We start from the raw sequence: 20,588 nt of genomic DNA on the forward strand, positions 1-20,588 counted from the left end.
TGCTAGTACACATAGGGGGCCTTGATGAAGACTTGGTATTCTTCCATCTGGGTCAGTGGGTGAGCAGGCCATGTCAGTTGTAAGGAGGGTCTGAAGGAACTCATGAGGCTTGCCGGAGATGGGCCCATTTGGGAGTCCCCTTTATTGCAGCTGCCAGTAGAAGTAGCTCTGCCCTTGTTGCAGACAGATGGACAGGGTCTTGTCCTGTGGGTGATGGGCCTGGGGAGGCCAAGGAGAGCGATGCCAGGTTTCTGAACCTCTGGCTACAAGGTGCCAAGTTGGGGCTGGGAGAGGTGTGAGCTGCAGCTGGAAACACTTGGTTGGGTGGTTGTGTCTTGGCATTTTCCAGCATGGCAAGGGCCCACAGAGCTTGATTAACTTTGGAGACCAAGAGAGCTCATTTGGCCTGTGATGGGGCTCACCTTAAAAACAACTGTAAAGTAGGGCCAGGCACAGTGGTTCATGCCTGTAATCATAGCACATTAGGAGGCCAAGGTGGGAGGACTGCTTAAGCCCAGGAGTTCAAGACCAGCCTGGGCAACAAGACAAAACCCTGTCTTTACAAAAATTAGCCTGGTGTGGTGGTGCATGCCTGTGGCCCCAGTTACTCAGGCGGTTGAGGCAGGAGATCACTTGAGCCCAGGAGGCAGAAGTTGCAGTGAGCCAATATTGCACAACTGCACTCCAGCCTGGGTGACAGAGGGAGACCTTGTCTCAAAACAAAAACAAAAAGAAAACCATAAACATCTGGCTGCAAGGTGGCCTATACAGGGCTCTCCCAGCGGTGCCCCAGTCCCATGGAGGTGGCAGCTGCATAAACCCACTGAAACATGCTTAAATGTTCCTTCCTGAACTTTACACCAGCTACTTTCAGCCCTTGATGGGGACGTTCATGCTGAGGTGTGCTATTCTCCAAGCCATAAACAGCCACTGCAGCAGAGGACAGGGACAGCTTATGACTGCCCGCTCTATGCCCACAGCCCCATCAAGTTGTGCTTCCTGGATAACCTTGACTGGGTGTTGAAGTCATAAGAGATCTTACCATCTTTGGAGATAGCTACCAACTGTTATATTTTTCAGTCTGTGAGTTACAGTCCACTTCCTGTGTGATACACACAGTACAGCCAGTGACAACTTTCTCACTGAGTCCCTGCATCAGGTCTTTGAGGAGGCTCTAAATTTCTGTCCTTGACAAAAGGTGAACCTCTTTGCAGACTTCCACAGTGTCTGGGGCATGCCTCCTCATCTGAGCAGGTTGTGGAGGTGACAGCCACTGTTCTAACCATGACCCAGGTGGTGACTGGTAATGCCTGTAGTGCATCCAATGGTAACCCCACGCACTCGGGATCATCATTCCATAGCTTGAAGGCCTATGGATCAGCCAGGCCAAGTGATGCGACTCTGAGCTGAGCCAATGTGACTGGGGTACGTGGCACCCAGCAGACATCTGAGGGTGGAGCACATCCCTGGAGAAGCTGTGCAGTCCCATCAGGAGTGCAGAGGGGATAATGTGCCCTTCAGTGATTACACAGACTTGCAGGGGATCATCTTCTAATTCCCCCACTGGCAGACAACAACAGAGAGGATTTCTGCAGATAAACCTGACCTAAGACTTCCTGGCCTATGGTGTCACAATCCCAGGATCCTTCAGGCCGAGATGCTCCTCTGGCACAGCAAGGGCTGGAGACACACCAGCCAGCAGTCAGCTCTTGAAGCCAAGGGCATCCCTGGCATCCAGACAGTCCTCCTCCACTTGGGAGCCTGTCCCCCCTTACTATGGGCCTGGAAGGATCTTAAGAATAATTTTGTCAGGTGCCTGGTGGCAATTTCCATAACAGAGGTACAAAGTGTACACAGAAGGTAGCAATTGGCCAGAAAGCAGAATAAAAACTGCTAGACCCACTGTGGAACAGTCCATAGGGCTCACCTGATAGCTGGATCAGAGATAGCTCCCATTCACTCTCTCATGATTCTCTCATAGAAATGAGTGCCATTACTCACCTGCTTATGCAAATCCCATCACCATCCCCAGCAGTCTGTTGGTGGCTGGGGTGTTTTGAGTGGACCTAATTAACCAGCTCTTTCAGGAGGGACTTCTCCCTTTCCATCTGATTCTCCTCAAAGATAAGTCTTAGTCACCAACCAATGCTCAAGCAGTTTATTCTGCTTATTTTCTTACAAGACGGACAGCAGACGCAGGCCAGATATAGCCAGAGAGTTAGATGACCAAGTCACCAGGAGGGTCTTCATCCGGAGACCATTCTCAAGTCTGGAAGATCCCTCTCCTTTGCTTATACCTGTATTCAGTCCAGGTCAGTTACCAGGTGTCTCTTTTCTAAAAGGAGTTTAAACTGTTCTTGTAAGGGGAAACTTTGTTTTAAGACTTATGAAAGCTGCATCTGTGCCTAGGTGGCCTTGTCTCCTGGAAATCTCCAGGCTAGGTTGTAGACTGCTGACACAGGCTGACACGGACAACACTGCTGACATGGAGTATCAGCCCTGTGAGACACCTGAATGAAGTTATGGCTACCCTTAATCTTACAGCCACAATATGCCACTTACAGCATACTCCAGAGGGGGTTCAGACTACAAGATTTAAGGATCTTTCTAGATCTAGAATCCTATGACCATCTTCCTTTTACTTGTAAAATAACACAATAACTGACCTTTGGTTATACTTATGAATACACTGAAAAAAAAAGTGGGGAAATTAATCTGAGAACTAACAGCAGTGAGCGTTAATAGGAAATTTAAAAAGCTAGAAGGAATAAATATGCTGAGTAAAAGGAAAAGGTCAGAAATGAAGAAAGCATGAGAGGTGGTGGAACAGTATATGCATGGATCTTAAGATGGGAAAAGGCTGGTCAGGCACGGTGGCTCATGCCTGTAATCCCAGCACTTTGGGAGGCCAAGGTGGACAGATCGCCTGAGGTCGGGAGTTCAAGACCAGCCTGACCAACATGGAGAAATCCCATCTCTACTAAAAATACAAAATTAGCCAGGCGTGGTGATACACGCCTGCAATCCCAGCTACTTGGGAGGCTGAGGCAGGAGAATCACTTGAACCCGGGAGGTGGAGGTTGCGGTGAGCCGAAATCACACCATTTCACTCCAGCCCGGGCAACAAGACAAAACTCCGTATCAAAAAAAAAAAAAGACAGGAAAAGGCAAACAAAGCCAGCACAAGAAGTGTGCTGTGACAGCATCAGTTGTGATGGCATCATTGGGTGCACCTGTGATAGACATGGGGCTGTGCCACGTAGACCCACGTTCAAGAAGGGACTTGCTGCCTGGCTGTGGAGGGCACAGACAGCAGGGAGCTTCCAGCTATAAGCTCCTTCAGGATCTCTCTCCACTGCAGATCTCCATCCTCTGACCTCAGGCATGGCCCATATCAGGTACTCAGCAAGGCAGAGGTATAAAGGCCCAGCCATTTCAGCCCAACTCAAACGGGCAATATGCATTCCACAGATCACCCCCAGGCTGAATGCAGCTTTGGTGGGCCTCACTCACAGTTCAGCCAATCCTTCTGTCCAATCCTGCTTCCACCCTCTTCCTTTCACACGTGTTGATTCCTAATAAACATCATGCACCCAAAACTCCGTCTTAGCATCCGCTTCTAGAGAACCCAAGATGAGGCTGTTGGTACTAGGAGTGACCCAAGAAAACAGCAAATAAGATGGTGTTTTGGAGCTCAATCACCTCCCAACAAGCAATGAAGACGCCATCACTGGTGGTAAGTGGAACACAGACAGCCCCTGGCACCAGATGGCAGGGCAACTAAGCTTTAAAAATGGTGAATTAGAAGCTATACACTGGAAGCAGGCCAAACACCCAGGTGTTTAAGACTGTGGAGAAAACGGTAGCTGTAAGAACAATGGCTATGATCCTTCAGGGATGGATGGCTGTCGCTAAGCACCAGTGATGCTCTACCATAGTCCCCAAACCTTAGTCTGCCCAGAAATCACCTGGAGGGCTGGTTAAATCTCAGACTGCTTGTTCCCCACTCCCAGTTTCTGATTCAGTCGCTGGGATGGGCTGAGAATCTGCCTTTCTAACAAGTTCCCAGGTGAAGCTAGTATGAGTCTCAGTTGGGAGCCTTCACTTAGAGAACCACTGCACTGCAGAAGTATAACAGCAGAGGAGGAGAAAAGACTATTAGAAACCAGATGTGAAAGGCAGAAGAAACTCTCACTACCTACAGTGGGAGGTCACAGCAAGGCAGGACCAAGCCTAAGGCTTACCTGTGAGAGCGGCCAAGCCTCAAAGAAAATTAGCCACAGTCAGGGCCCAGGAAACCTGAAATGGGGACATTTAGGTTTTGGCTCCCCAGATTCCTCTAAATCATCTGACTGCAGAGATGGCACATCCCTCCCAATTAAGAGCAACCACTCACTTGTGCCAGAAGACAATGGAAGAACCTGCAAGGCAACACTATCCTCCCTCACACACTCCTCAACCAGTATCCCCTCCTGGCCAATACCTATAATTGGGGTCATTTCAGGGCCCCAACTGGGGAGGTGCTGGAAGGAAACAGATTATATTTCAAAAGAATTGCAGGAACTAACTAGCATGTGGCAACAGCCAGAGAAGTCTGCAGAGGACCTGATGATGAGAGCGCTTGATCAACACGGCCAGAACATAAAATTGTTTAGGGAGGAGTATATTGACTTGGGAGCACTCAGGATACAACACCACCAGGGTATGTCGAGAACTCCCTACTAGCATGGCTCCTAAAAGCATGAAGAAGCAACGGCCCACACTGAGCAAAGCTGAAATACCAGAACTGCCATGGTAGACAGTGGAGGAACGAATTCAAGGACTCAAGGAAATTAGAATGGATAAAGTATCTACGGCTGAAAAATACGCCAAATAATCGTGTTGCATGGGAAGCCCCAGAGGACACATCAAAACGAATGTGCAGGTGACAGGAGCACAAACATCATCAGGAAGATCAGTGGTGGCCTCCTCTGCAGGCCAGGGCTGACCACAAAAGTGGTCAGAGAGCAGAGCTCGCTAGCAGTAATAGGGATGACAGAATCCTGAAACAAGAGATGCCAGGTGATAGGACTAAGTGCTGGAAGCCAGGCCAAAGTGGCAGCCAAGGGGGTCTGACCCACAAAGAGTCATGGAAATAGTTAATGGAACATGTCCTTAGGTACAAAATAAGTGGGTAACCAATAAGAGTACTACTTAGTTTGTACGAACATAAGAAACCAAGAGACTGAAGGCAGGTCATTCCAATAAATAGTCACACTATTCCTTGCCCAGTTCCAGACATGATCACATTTTTTGGACTGAAATCCACTGACTGAAGAGGTGGCCAGATCCCAGGAGGAAGGATCCTGTAACAAAATAACAACCCTGTCATTCCCCAAAGGGGCTTATGGCCATTTACCTGGGGAGCTGTACACTGGGAAAAGAGGAATAGCAGACAGTTCAAGCCATGTTAGATGCAGTATCTGAATCATCATTGATACCTGGAGACTGGATACATCACTGTGGTGCCCCAGTTAGAGTAGAGAATATGAGGCCAAGGTAATAAATGGATCTTGGTCAAGGTCTGACTTACAGTGGGTCTACTGAATCACAGATCTACCCAGTGGTCCTTTCCCTGGTCCTTGAATGTACCACTAGAATTGACATTCTTGGCAGACACAATATGCTACTCGACACTGGGTCCTTGACATGTGGAATAAGAACTATCCTAATGGGAAAGCCAAGTAGAAACGAAATTACCACCACTCCCGTCAACCCAGGCATCAAAACCAATATTGCACTGCGGGGATGGAGGAGGTCAGTGCCACCCTTAAGGATCTGAAGGATATAGGGGAGATGGTACTGGTCCTATCTCCAATTAATTCACCTGTCTGGCCCCTGAAGATCCTGAAGGATGACTGCAAACTACCACAAACTCAACCAAGCAGGAGCTCTGATTGTAGCTGCCAGGCTAGGTGTTGTAGTTTAGCTGGAGCAGATATAAAGTATATGGCAACTGATTTGGTGAATAGGTTATTTTCTATCCTAATCAGAAATGAGGATCAGAATGGTTCACAGACATTTATAGTTTTGCCCCAGGGCTGTGTTAATGCTCCTGCCCACTCATAATACCAAAGAGTTCTCGACCATCTAGGCATACTGCAGAACCTCACACTGCTCCATTACACCTCTGACATTACGAAAATCAGGCTAGAGACCTCGGTAAAACGCATGCACCACAGTGGATGTGAGATAAACCCTACAGATTCAGGGGCCTGCCGCAGCCACACAATTTTTAGGAGTCCAGTGGTCTGGGGAATGCCAAGACATCCCCTCCAAAGTAAAAGACAATTATTATATCTTCCATCTCCTACAACGAAGAAAGCACAACACCTGGTGGGCCTTTGCAGGCTCAGGAGGCAACAGAATGCACATTTAGAAACACTGATCCAACTCACTTACAGAGTGGTGCAAACAGCACCAACAGCTGCCCGCAATGAGGACAGCCCATGTGAGAGAGGGCCTCAGCTGTTCCAGGCTAGAGTACAAGCAGCCCTGCTGCTGGGGCCATATGTTTTGGCAGATCCTATAGTGTTGGTGGGAAAAGATGCCAAAAGGAATCTGTGGCAGGCCACATTGGGAGAATCACAATGCTGGTCCCTGACGTTCTGGAGCAAGACCTGCCATCTATAGTGAAGAATTATGTGACTTTGAAAAAATACTCCAGATGTGCTACTGGGCCCTGATAGATATGTAAGGCCTGGCTGAGAGATACCAGATATACATGTGGCCAGAACCACCCATCATAGGCTAAATTCTGTCAGTCCCACCAGGCAATACAACATCAGCAACAATCCATCATAAGGCAGGAGTGGTACTGCCAGACTCTAGCATACCCAGGAGCCAAGAGCACAAACAAGCTGCCTGGGCAGGTGGCCCGGATCCCCACAGCTCCACCACTGTTGCACCAGCTCCCCTCCCTCAGCTGATGACTAAGGATGTAAGGATGAAAGCAGAGGAAAAAGCCCAAGCTTGGTTTACAAATGGGTCAGTTGGCAAGAGTGGGTGAGCTGAAAACAGACGGCACTACAGCCTCACTCTGGGATGGCTCTGAGAGACAGCGCTGTGGGGAAATCTCTCCCAGTGGGTGGAGTTTCAGGCAGTGTACCTGGTCATCCACTTTGTGTGGAAAGAGAAGTGGCCTGAAGTTAGAATATAGATGGACTCCTGGGCAGAAGCAAGTGGCCATGCTGGCTGGTCAGGGGCCTAGAAGAAAGAAGATTGGAAGATGATGGATGAGAAGGTCTTGGGGTAGAGACTTGAAGGTGGACAAATGGAAGGGAGCATGACGAGCTCTATCTCACACATGGAGGTCTGTCAGACAGCACCACCGTGGAAGAGGTACCAAGGTACCAAGCAGGCAAAATGACTGGGGCAGATGGTGCCAGCCCCCTCTGTCCTTAGCCACCCCAGAGCGACAGCAGGGGCACATGAATGAAGTGACCACAGTAGCAGAGAGGAGGCTTCACATGAACCCAACAGCATGGACCCCGCTCATCAAGGCTAAGCTATATAATTAAGCTAACTTCCACTGCCAAACATCCAACTAGCCAGATACAATGACCCATGCTGAGCCCCCAAAATGGGACCACTCCTCCAGGAGACTAAACTTTCACCTGCCTTTCCTGCCTACAGGTCCCTAGCTGGCACCACTGCCCATCTAGTCTCCCTTCAAGGAAGGGCCTGCTGTCCAAATGTGCACTGTGTAGTCAGCACACAGCCTGTAGCTATTGGCTCCTTCAGGGTCAGCCTCAGCTGCAGAGCCCCCTTTCCCAAGGTTGTGCCCTTCCTGGGGTACTTTGCTCTGGGGACCGAGAGAGATGGCGGTATGACAGCCATTCCAGCACAACACACAAAAATTCTGACAAGCCAGGCGTGATCAGACCCACATCACAGGTGAATAGTTCCCACCTCTGCTCTTTTCCTGTCACAGGTGTTGATCCCTCATCAACATCTCATAGCTCCCAACCTGAGGCATGTGCACAAATGCTCACAAGATGCCAACTTGTCCCACAATTCCTCGCTACACTTGCCAGCTTTCAAAGACAAATGAACAGAAGCAATGCAAGTATTTCAAATTATCAGGCACCATCTCATAGTCTTTATTCCCATTATTGTTGAGCCCTCAAACAAGTTTTAAATAGAAATTAAGGTTTTACGTATACTATGTTTAAATATAATGCGCTGAATTATAAAGTGAGGAGCCTGGGATTAATAAAAATAGCTTATAAAATAAAAGATAAAGGGAACAAATGAGGGACAATAATTGAAAGGGATAGTTATATATGACTCTACAATATAAAAGTGTTCTACCTATTCAGTTAAACTTATTTAGAGGGTCCCTGATAAACCAAGGGTGGAGACGCAGGTAAAATAGTCAATATAGATTCAGTTTGGTGGAAAGGACACACTAACAGAGAGAGAAGACATGCGCTTCAGAGCACTTTAGTAAGAGCGTCGCTCCAGGGCCATTCATAGCCACTTACGATGAAACATAAAACTATAATATGTACAGCTGAAGAATACTTAAAATGAGAAACACATATCAAACACACCATGCCTATTTTAAATAATAAAACGACTAAAACTTTTGTTAAAGTTTCCTTGAGAACATTCCCCACTCCGCCCCCAAAACCCAAGTGCTTTCCTCTGCAATTATCAGTATCAGAGACTATTAGGGAATATGCAGAGAATTTTGATGGTATTATTTCATTTATGGGGGAAAGAACAGAAACAACATCTGTCTACTTCTGGCTTCTCGGCATTTACAAACATAATAACCCAAACCAGTTACCTCTTCTCCAGGATAAATGCTGTGCCTAATTCCCGTGCGTCTTGCCTTTGCGCTGCATTTGCAGAGTGGTCCATCATTCATCTGTCAGAAACACAATGTAATTCGTTTTTATTGGAGGGAAAAATCCACACTATGCATGGTGATGCCTCCGAAAATGTGTGGGTTTTAATGTCATGAGCACTGAAGCTCCGAGAGGCTGTCACGGTTAAAAGATTAAACGGATGTTCCAAAACCAATAAAGCTGCAAACTGTCTATATTGTCTGATAAAGGGAAACCGTGTGACAACACTGCATTCCCGAGTTATTTGTGCAGTCAAGCAGAAAATATCAATGTCAGCACACTGTTTGCCCCCATCTTCTTCTACCAATTCCCAGGACACTTTTGTTTCCCTATTTCTTATCTCAAGAAAAATGACTCTTTCACAAAAGCAAATTTTATATCCTGGAGGAACACATAGAGTGTTTTGAAGGTGACCTGTGGACTCAATGTTTTGAAAAGAGAAACTGTAAGGTACCTCACTAGCAGAGAGAAGAAAATGCTGCTAAAGCCAGAAAAACTTCCCACACTGCTCAAGTTAGATTACATCTCTTTCCCTGAATTTGTTTTAGTGACATGAACTCCGCCCACAAGGCTCCATAGGCAAGCAATTCTTCAAAACCTCTGGAACGGATGAGTGCTAAGCATGGGGATGATAAAGAGCACCGGGTCCGTGTGCTCAATGGATATCTGTTCTAGACAGGAGAACAACATATATAGGATGTGCTTCACAATTTAAAAGAAAAAAAAAATCACTCGAAAGTAGGTAATGCTGGGGCGTCAAACAGATGAGATGGACAAGAAAACAAAATGGCTGCTCCACAAGAGGCACCAGCACGCATGAGAAAAGGAGAGAAGGCAGAAAGTCCACATCATGCTCTGAGCCACAAGACCCATCTAAATAAAATGGACCATTTATGTGGGGGAGAAGACCAAAAGAAGCAGAACTAAGATCAAAATCTGAAGGGCCTCACAAGCCAGGTTCATGAGTTCCTCTGGTATAAATGGTAATACTGAATCAAAAACAAGACCAGAGCTCAGATAGGGAAAATGAAGAAGTGGAGTTCCATTTCCCTTTTTTTGTAATAATTTAAAAATATAGGTTGGTCAGAGTGTAATGGTTTTTACAAGTAATTGATCACAGCCAGTTAGATTTCTTTGTTTCTTCTCCACTCCCACTGCTTCTTCACTTGACTAGCCTTAAAAGAAAAAATATACGTATACATATATACACACACATATTTCTTTAAAGTTATTGAGATTTATAACTCATTATGTCCAATTAAAATATAAAAGTCAACAAGACTTTTTGAAAAAAAAGTATTAAAGTAAAAAGCTATACCTTTCTTTAGCCTCTTGGGAAATCTAAAGATCCAGGTGGTACAGCAGAGGAATAATATCGCTACCGAAAAGAAATATTATGTTAAGATATTATCTAAAGTAATAGCTGGCAAATAAGAGATGTAACAGGATTTCATCAAAAGTTATAACACAGCTGTGCGCAGTGGCACACGCCTGTAATCCCAGCACTTTGGGAGGCTGAGGTGGACGGATCACCTGAGGTCAAGAGTTCAATACCAGCCTGGCCAACATGGCAAAACCCCATCTCTACTAAAAAATACAAAAATTAACTGGGCGTGGTGGCGGGCACCTGTAATCCCAGCTACTCATGAGGCTGAGACAGGGAGAATTGCTTGAACCAGATATGTAGAGGTTGCAGCGAGCTGAGATTGTGCCACTGCACTCCAGCCTAGGTGACAGAGTGAGACTCCGTCTCAAAAAAAACGAACAAAAAAAAAAGCTATAACACACTCCTAAGGCCGGGTGCAATAGCTCATGCCTGTAATCCCAGCACTTTGGGAGGCCGAGGCAGGCAGATCCCTTGAGGTCAGGAGTTCAAGACCAGCCTAGCCAACATGGTGAAACCTCATCTCTACTAAAAATACAAAAATTAGCTGGGCGTGGTGGTGCAAGCCTGTAGTCACAGCCACTGGGGGGGCTAAGGCAGGAGAATCGCTTGAACCTGGGAGGTGGAAGTTGCAGTGAGCTGAGATTACACCACTGCACTCCAACTCCAGCCTGGGCAACAGAACAGGAGTTTTTTTGAGACTCCGTCTCAAAAAAAAAAAAAAGACAAAAAAAAAGTTATAACACACTCTTAATGCCAGTCACGACTTGTTGTGATGAAAAATATAAAAAATTAACTTAGTGCTCACGGATCTGCAGGGAAGCGGAGACATCCTACATGCTTGCCTTTTACCAAGGTCTGGGATCCTACATATTCAGCCCTTCACAAGGCTCAACTATACAGAGGACACAAAACCAATAACACTAAACAGCATTAGAGAGACTGTTTACAAAGCACTGTTGAATTTCTGATAGAAACAAGTATCCACAGAAATCAGTGTAGAGGCTTCTTGCGAAACAGGAAACAACAGTCAAGTAAAAAGACTAGAGGGCCAGGCGCTCACGCCCGTAATCCCAACACTTTGGGAGGCTGAGGCAGGAGGACTGCTTGAGCCTAGGACTTTGAGACCAGCCTGGGCAACATAGCAAGACCTCATCTCTACAAATAATTTTTTAAAACTAGCCAGGCAGGCCAGGCGCAGTGGCTCACGCCTGTAATCCCAGCACTTTGGAAGGCTGAGCCAGGTGGATCACCTGAGGTCGGGAGTTCGAGACCAGCCTGACCAACATGGAGAAACCTTATCTCTACTAAAAATACAAAATTGGCCAGGCATGGTGGCGCATGCCTATAATCCCAGCTACTCAGGAGGCTGAGGCAGGAGAATCACTTGAACCCGGGAGGCAGAGGTTGTGGTGAGCCAAGATCACGCCATTGCACTCAAGCCTAGGCAATAAGAGCAAAACTCTGTCTCAAAAAAAAAAAAAAAAAAAACAAAAAAACTAGCCAGGCATAGTGGGACGGCCCCTATAGTCCTAGATACTTGAGAGACTAAAGCAGGTTTGGCCTGGGAAGTCAAGGCTCCAGTGAGCCGTTATTGCGCCAGTGCACTCCAGCCGGGGCAACAGTGTGAGACCAGGTCTCAAAAAAAACAAAAAAACAAAAAAACCCATATATGGAGGAAGTTTATTTTACGGGGGACAAAAATGTTCTAAAATTCAATTGTAATGATAGTTGTGCAGCCCCATGAATATACTAAAAAATGCTGGATTATAAATTTGAAGTACAATTGTATCATATGTAAATTATAACTCAACAAAGCTGTTTAAAAAGAAAACCAAGTTTTAAAATGCATTGGCAGTTCTGCAAACATTTCTGCTCAATTCCAAGAGAGTAAAAGGAACACACAAAATACATTTCTGCCAGACGTTCTATAAAAAAAAGATGGATAGCTGTCATCTAACAAGAACCAGGAGAAAAGCATTTTAATTAATACAGAATGTTATAAAGTTACTCACAAAATATAAATTTTAAATTATCTTTTTATAGATATGCCTTATGCTTCCTAACTTTACATGCATTAAAGATACAATTTTTGTATGTATTATATATCTGTGTGACACAAATCTTTTTTAACAATGCTAATTTTATTATGTGTTACTTCATATTAAGACAGTAATTAAAAATAAAAATAATTACTGTCCACCTATTATGTCATTAGCTCAAACATGCTTAACAAGGAAGAGAACTTGTGACTGTTACCAACTAAAAAAAAAGAAATCTTATAGGACTTATTTACTATTTTGCAGCAAGATACCTTCCAGGTGAACTACTTCTAAAAAGACCTCCGAGTTCTCTCTCCTCATCCTACCATGTGTCTCCTTCCATCTACTGCAAATTTAATGAGGCAGGGCCATTACTCCTCTCCCCAACATGGAATTGACAAACATCATCAAAAATGATTCAAGGGACAGCTGCTCTGGTGCTTATGCGTTGGAACTAACCTGAAGCTGAAAAGAAATAGCTCTGAAGGACACAACCCTGAGAGTAAAATTCAGTTTCAATACTAGGCAACGTGCATCTTCTGAGCCCAGAGCAATAACCGTTATGTCTGGGTTTGCAACCTTCATGGCAAGGGCATAAAACACGCACCTGGCCTGGATCGTTGTACCAAAGTTCATCGTGAAGTCGGTCAGGGTGGGCCTTTTTGCGTTTGATTTCTGCAATAACGTCAAAAACTTCAGAGTCTGAGCTGCTAGAACAGGTGCTGTCCTCATCCGACTCACACTCGGATTCACTGGAACTCTCTAACAGGGGTTGGGAGAGAAACACAGAAATTGATGGAATTAACAAACTGGTTTGTTTGTTTGTTTTTCTGAGACGGAGTCTCGCTCTGTCACCCAGGCTGGAGTGCAGTGCGCGATCTCAGCTCACTGCAAACTCCGCCTCCCGAGTTCAAGTGATTCTCCTGCCTTAGCCTCCCGAATAGCTGGGATTACAGGCGCCTGCCACCACACCCAGCTAATTTTTGTATTTTTAGTAGAGACAGGATTTTGCCATGTTGGCCAGGCTGGTCTCGAACTCCTGACCTTAGGTGAAACGCCCGTCTCGGCCTCCTAAAGTGCTGGGATTATAGGCGTGAGCCACCGCACCTGGCTGACAAACTGGTTTTTGTGGAGACTTCCAAATGACCTAAACCTCTAAAGGTAAGAAGAGTTCTTTATTCTTCTAGAAAATACTTAAGGGCCTACTCTACACCAAATACTCTACTAAGCAACACCATAAAAAAAAATATAGCCCATAATGCTAAGTCACAATCTAGTTGGGGAAGCAAAGAAAATAAAGATCTTTAGAGAGAAAGTAACCCTTGATGAGCAATGTCAGATAAAATGAAAAACCATAGTAGTAGTACGTAGTTTAACACTTAAGCTATGTAATGATCCATAAAAGGGCAGTTTCACTGGGATCCAGAAAGGCTGGTGATAATTTCAAAGAAGGAGCACATGTGACCCAGACACTGCGACGGGATGGGAGAAGCATGATAAGGAGGAGGAAAGAAGAAAGGAATGAAGAGGGAGCATCGTAGGCAAAAGCGTGGAGCTAAGAACGCATTGGACTAGCTAGAGCATGGGCCACACAGAAAAACACTGGGAGGTTAGGGGCTGGGAGTGCTGGGAATGCCACAGTGAAGGCTGGGAATGCAAGACCAAAGACTTGACATTTTTTTCCCCTCAATAACAGCAAGAGAAGATGTTAGTCCTTAAAGTGACTGAATAAAAACAGACACAGACTTATGCTAACTGAAATAAACCAGTCACAAAAAGACAAATACTACATGATTCCACATATATGAGACACCTGAGAATCAAATTCATAGAGAAAGAAAGTAGCATAGTAGTAATAAGGGAACGGGGGAATTGGGGTCTGGGGAGTTATTCCTTAACAGGTCCAGAGTTTCAGTTTTATAAAAGGAAAACAGTTCTGGAGACTGGTTGCAAACAATGTCATGTTGAACCCTATTGAACTGTACACTTAAAAATAGTTAAGATGGTAAATTTCGTATTACGTGTATTTTACCACAATTTGAAAAAAAAAAAAAAAAGACCTAGAAGTTAGATTAATCCTACATAGTGAGATTCCATCTCTACAAAAAGAAAAATAATTAATTTTTAAAATAAATTAATCCTATAAGAGATTAACGTAGTAGTAGCATAATAAAATCCAACATGGAGTTGTATTTACGTGTACTGCATCAGACAGATGCTACTGTCATCCCTATTTTACAAATGGGAAAAATCTAAGATGGAGATGAACCTGTGGCCCAAGGTCACATATCAAGTAGGTGGTAGAGCAGGGATTCAAACCCAGGCCATCCAGCTCCCGACTCAGGTGCCTTTGCCCAGTATGGATAACTGCCTCTCAGCGTGGGGGATGTAATGGAGGTGGGCAGATGATAGCCAGAGAGAACATGTAGGTAAATGCACACTGAATGTCTCATCTGTGCATAGCATTCTGTTAGAGGCCAAGGATACAAAGTGATAAAAAGCAATTTCCATTCTCAAAGATCTCACAACCTACTTGGAACCTCAGAACATACACATGAAAAATAGACCACTTTATGAAAAAGCTATGCAAACTGTCTACACAAGTGGAGAGAAATCTTCAAACAGAGCTGGGCTACAGTCACTGTTTCCCTCATCAATCCAGGCGCGCCTGGCAAAGGAGAGGGCCAAGGAAGGACACCTGTCCTCATGAGAGGCAGGGGGCATGGGCTCCTGCTTCCGGAAAGATGCTGAACTCTTCTGACTGGACAACTCTCCAAGAGGCACCCTTGTTAGCATGCCTTGCAAATGAGATCGCTGCTGTATTCTGCCAAATGAACTAAGGAAAAATATGATCAAAAAGAAGGAAGTTCTACTGCTATGTATCTTACTGACTGTAATTAAGAAAAATAAAATGAAAAAGAAGAAATCTCAATGTGGAACTCTCAAGGGTATTTCCCCAAAATTTAGGAATGAAGCTATAATCGCAATGGTCTCAGACTAGTTACTGACTCTGACTCACCTAAATCTTCATCAAGCTTCGTCTTCGGAGGTTCCCACGGAGGCCGAGCAGCTTTGGCCTTTTCTTGCCTGCTCCCCAACTCCTCCTCAAATTTGTCATATAAGTCACGAAGCCTACTTGTTCCAACCACTGTAGAATCTCCCTTTTAAAAATAAAGGATCAATATTAGGAACTATATCAATAACGATCATATCAAAGATATGTAAGATCTCACAGGTAATCAAAGCATTTTTAACAGCAAGATGCTATTTTTCAATCCTCAATTTAACAAACATTTAAAAACAAAATGCTCAAGTACTGGCAATCATACTCTGAATCAAACACACACTTATCGCTGACACAGTCCTCAGGTAAATGTGCCTTGCCAACATTCAGAAACATTAGAACAGGGCAGGCGTGCTTGCTCACGTCTGTAATCCTAGCACACTTTGGGAGGCAGAGGCAGGAGGATTGCTCGAGGCCAGGAGTTCAAGACCAGCCTGGGCAACACAGCAAGACCCCACCTCTATGAAAAAGAAAAAAGTTAGCCAGGTGGTGTGTGCCTGTGCTACTTGGGAGGCTAAGGCAGGAGAACTGTTTGAGCCCAAGAGTTGGAGGATGCGGTGAGCTATGACTGTGCCACTATACTCTAGCCTGGGTGACACAGTGAGACCTCATCTCAAAAAAAAAAAAGAAAAGAAACATTAGAACAGTTCATCTATGCCCTCTTAATATGACATTTTTTAAAAAATCATGACCCTCAGAGAATAATGACAACTGACATCAAATACCATGTACACTTCCTACTGAAAATCACTGATAATCTATCTTCTCCTATATCAATCCAACGAGCAATAAGAAATATCCTAAATATCCTCTCTCTCTCTCTCTCTCTCTCTCACACACACACACACACACACACACACACTCTCATGCCTTAAACACAAGGACATAAACATACACACACTCTCTCCCACACACACACAAATACATACCACAAACATGGGACTCTGCAACCAATTCCTAGAGGAAATTTTCCACTTTTCCTCACTCAATTTCCAGGTTGAAAATCACTATACATGTCCACACTCTGACTTAGTAGCCTTAAAATGTAAAAACCAGACCTGTCAAATTTAAAATTAAGGCAAATCATAAAATCTGGTACCCAGAAGAGGGGATAATTCAGGCCCCATCTCATTGTTGGGAATGGCAATGCCGGTATAGCTTTAACATTCTCACCACCTTCTCTGCACCACAGACGACAAAACTCAAAGGCAAATGTCAGCCTTTTGAGTTTATCAGTCTTCCTCCTACACTGGAGTTTTAATATACTCATAACGATGTAATAAAAAACAACCAGCCCTGCCTGTTTAAACTCCCTGAACTTCAGTGTCTTCATCTTTATTGTTTTAAGAATAATAACACTTATGGCAGCCATTCTTCCCTTCTTCCTAATAGAAGCAGGATTCTATAAGATTTGGAGAAGAGAACTCCTGATCTCTGGGAAGGTAGGCTGAGCCACCAGCCCCTCCCAAAGATGTCCATGTCCTAATCCCCCAGAAACTAAATATATATGTTAACTTACATGGCAAAGAGGATTTGCAGCTGGGTGGACCCAATCTTAGTACAGGAATCCTTAAAATCAGGGAACCTTTGCCAACAGGGGTCAGAGATACAACAGAAAAAGAGGCAAGAGATATTCAAAACATGAGAAGGACTTGACCACCATTGCTGGCTTTGAAGACAGAGGCAGGGATCCACAAGTCAAGGAATGCACATGGCCTAGAGGAACCAAGAAGTGCCCACACCTGACAGCCAACAAGGACACAAGGTCCTCTGTCCTCCAGACACAAGGAACTGAACTCTGCCAGCAACCTAAATGAGCAAGAAAACAGATTTTCTCCAGAGCCTCCATAAAGGAGCACAGACCTGCTGACATCTTGATGGAGCCAGTGAGACCCAAGCTGGACTTCTGACCTCCCAAGCTGTGAGATGACAAATGTGTGTGGTTTCAAGCCATGCCGTTTGTGGAACTCTGTCATGGCAGTAAGGAAAAATGAATCCCTGGGGTAGGTATGTCACATGGCTCTGGTAAAGGGATGGAAGGGGAGTCAAGAGATGAAAGGAGAGCTCGGGCAAGACACTAGAAGAATGCTCACCCAACATGCCCTCTGCATCCTGCGTGTGGGGACACGGGTGTGTAAGGACCTGAGGCCTACTGGTCCTGCATCATCCTGCAACTGTGGAAGATGCTCAGGAAGACAGCAGGGCCTGCCATCACTGAGCCACTCAGTGAACACCAGCCATGGCCTCCCTCCAGGTACCTTATTATGAGAAGAACAAACCCAGCTTGTTTAAGTCCCACTTAGTCAGGTGTTATTACTCCTAGCAGCATTTCTAACTGACAGAACCACCTTCTTCCCAGGGGTGTTTTCAGGGTCAACTAAGACAACATGAGAAGCATGGAGTAACATTCAGGCACCATGAAAGTGCACAGTATGTGAGCTTTCCCTTCCCTGTACCACATCAACTATGACTTAAAAGCCTGCTCTAATTTATCAAATAAAATATCGCACCACTATGAGAGACTTCTCAAATCCTTTGTTTCCAAAAACACAGAAATCTCCTATCAAGTTCCCCACAGATGAGTCCAAATAGAAGCTATTTTCACAAAATTCCAAATAACACAACCCTCTCTTATCTCTTATCTAATCCCATCCACTAAATCTAACATCTGCAACTTTTCATGCCCTAAATCTGCACGAGTTCATTGATTAAATGAGATGTCCACTCATTCATTTAATCAGTGAACATCACTACATGCCTACTCTGTGGCAAATATGCCTAACAGGATGGAGGCATAACGCCTAGGGGGAAGAGGGGAAGAGAGAGCAAACAGGTGACAGTGACAGAAAATAAAATGGAGATGGAAGAAAGAAAAGAGAAGTGAGCATGTAGAAATAATGGTGGAGTCTGACACGGCAATGAGCACGCCGGCTGTAGCACCACAGGCGCCCCAGCCCTGGCAGCATGTGCTCTAGGAGTCCTCCCTCCAGCCCATTAAGGGTGACAATGGCTCTCCCTTTCTGCAAAACTAGCCAATATGCATGGGCAACTTCGTAGGGTTGGTGTTCTTTTGGTCAAGGATACACTTCGAAGAGACATACTCAAATTCTTCCTTATTTTTCATTTTGGAGAAAACACACACACATATACACATACACACCACAAACTGCATAAACTAGTTAGCTTATGAAACCACCAGTATTGAGACTATCAGTATCATTAAAAATGTAGAATAGGCTGGGCACAGTGGCTCACACCTGTAATCCCAGCACTTTGGGAGGCCAAGGCAGGAGGACTGCTTGAGCTCAGGAGTTCGAGACCAGAATGGGCAACATAGTATGACCTCATCTCTACTAAAAAATAAAAAAAAATTAGCAAGTCATGGTGGCACGTGCCCCCATAGTTCCAGCTACTCAGGAGGCTGAAGTGGGAGAATCGCCTGAGCCTGGAAGATCAAGGCTGCAGTGAGCCACGATGGTGCCACCGCACTCCAGCATGGGTGACAGAGCAAGACCCTGTCTCAAAAATAAATAAATAAAAATGCATTATAAAAAGATACTTTAATTAACCTACTGCACTCTTGGCTTTTAGCTTTTTAAAATGGCTTTTGTCTGTAACAGTGATCCTCAACTGGGAGTGATCTTTTCCTCCCAGGGGACATTTGGCAATATTTAAGACATTTTCGGTAATCACAACTGGGGAGGGGTACTACTGGCATCTAACAGGTAGAGCCCAGAGATGCTGCTAAACATCCTACAATGCATAGGGCAGTCCCTACAATCAAGAATTATCCAGCCCCAAAGGCCAACAGTGACAAAGCCAAGAAACCCTGGTCTATAGCTTGTCTGCTACTTCAGACCTACCACCTGATCCATGGGGTCACTGGAGTAGTAGTTTTCTGAATGAGTGCATCGAATCCACACAGGCTTAAGAAGTTCTTCTTCCTCCTCCTCATTCTTGTCAGGCATGGTCTCCTCGGGCTCTTTTTCCTTGATTGAGGTATAGTTCTTGTCTTTGCCAGAGCTCTGGTTGTCACTCCATCGGTCTTTTTCTTCCTCCCAACGAGCTCTCTTCTTCTCCCTACTTGGGGAGCGACTTCAAAAGAGGGCAAAGGAGGTTAATTATTAAAAATACTCTTCCATTGTAAAAACTATTCTATTTCACCTATTTGGTGCATTTTTCACCTAAAATATGAATACCATGCCAAATCACCATGTGTACTTTTGTTAAACCAGTGATTCCCAAATACCAGTCTGGTGGCATCAGAATCACCTGAAGTTTACTTGTTTAAAAATACAAATTCCCAGGCCCCACCCCAGATCTACTTACTGATTCACAATCTCCAGGGGTGGGGCCCAAGAATCTGTATTTTTAATAATCTCCCCAGGTAATTCTGGTGTGCATCCAGCAGGTTCAGGAACAACCGATAAACCGTAACTCCTAAAAGAAAAAGATATTTGCGAAATGTTTGGAAATGTCCACATATGGACAACTTCAGCAACGAGAATACCAGTTTTGAATCCTCCACATCTGTCTTTGCTAGGAAAAAAAGACTTTAAGACTTCACAACACAGGGTCTCAATGTGGCCATAAATTTGGCCTGAGGACTATAATTATAATCCAAGAGTGAACCAGTTATGTCATCCCTAACTATGTCTCTGGAACCCCAGTCTTAGGCATTACTACTTGGTGAACCAACACTTTGCCTAATGTTGGTCCTCACAGATATTAATATTAACTCAGTCAATAAAGAAGGATGAAAAAACAACTCCATCTCCTTGACTTCCTGGGGCTTGAAATCTGCAAAGACCCATCCTATGGATGTACTTGGAGGGAAAAACCTATAGGGTCAGCTGAGCGTGGTGACTCACATCTGTAATCCCAGCACTTTGGAAGGCCGAGGCGGGAGGATCACTTAAGCCCAGGGGTTCCAGACCAGTCTGGGTAACATGGTGAAACCCTGTCTCTACAAGAAATACAAAAATTAGCCAGGCATGTTGGTGCACACCTGTAGTCCCAGCTACTCAGGAGGCTGAGGCGGGAGGATCACGTGAGCCTGGAAGGCTGAGGCTGCAGTGAGCTATGATTGCACCACGCACTCCAGCCTGGGCAACAGAGCAAAACGCTGTCTCAAAACAACAACAATAACAACAAAACCTATAGGGTAGATTTTAATTTAAGCCCAAGAAATTTAGGTAGAACAC

At 44.9% G+C, this 20,588-nt stretch overlaps 1 protein-coding gene across 13 annotated transcripts in view; it reads right to left on the reverse strand.

Moving 5' to 3' along the window:
* The window catches only part of DROSHA (drosha ribonuclease III), a 131,232-nt gene that overhangs the window by 94,131 nt on the left and 16,513 nt on the right, over positions 1 to 20,588 (reverse strand). For 7 of the 13 annotated variants that reach the window (XM_063724077.1, XM_024247302.3, XM_024247303.3 and 4 more), the window contains 4 exons: positions 19,248 to 19,479; positions 15,340 to 15,481; positions 12,928 to 13,082; positions 8,834 to 8,914 (listed from right to left, as the gene is read on the reverse strand). In XM_063724077.1, coding sequence (XP_063580147.1) covers positions 8,834 to 8,914; positions 12,928 to 13,082; positions 15,340 to 15,481; positions 19,248 to 19,479 — 610 coding nt within the window. Of the gene's footprint in view, positions 1 to 8,833; positions 8,915 to 12,927; positions 13,083 to 15,339; positions 15,482 to 19,247; positions 19,480 to 19,713; positions 19,825 to 20,588 lie in introns of all 13 variants that reach the window. The other 6 variants (XM_024247298.3, XM_024247301.3, XM_063724072.1 and 3 more) reach the window with 1 other exon arrangement.

The sequence above is a fragment of the Pongo abelii genome, chromosome 4 (assembly GCF_028885655.2).
Source record: "Pongo abelii isolate AG06213 chromosome 4, NHGRI_mPonAbe1-v2.0_pri, whole genome shotgun sequence".
Classification (NCBI taxonomy): Eukaryota; Metazoa; Chordata; class Mammalia; order Primates; family Hominidae; genus Pongo; species Pongo abelii.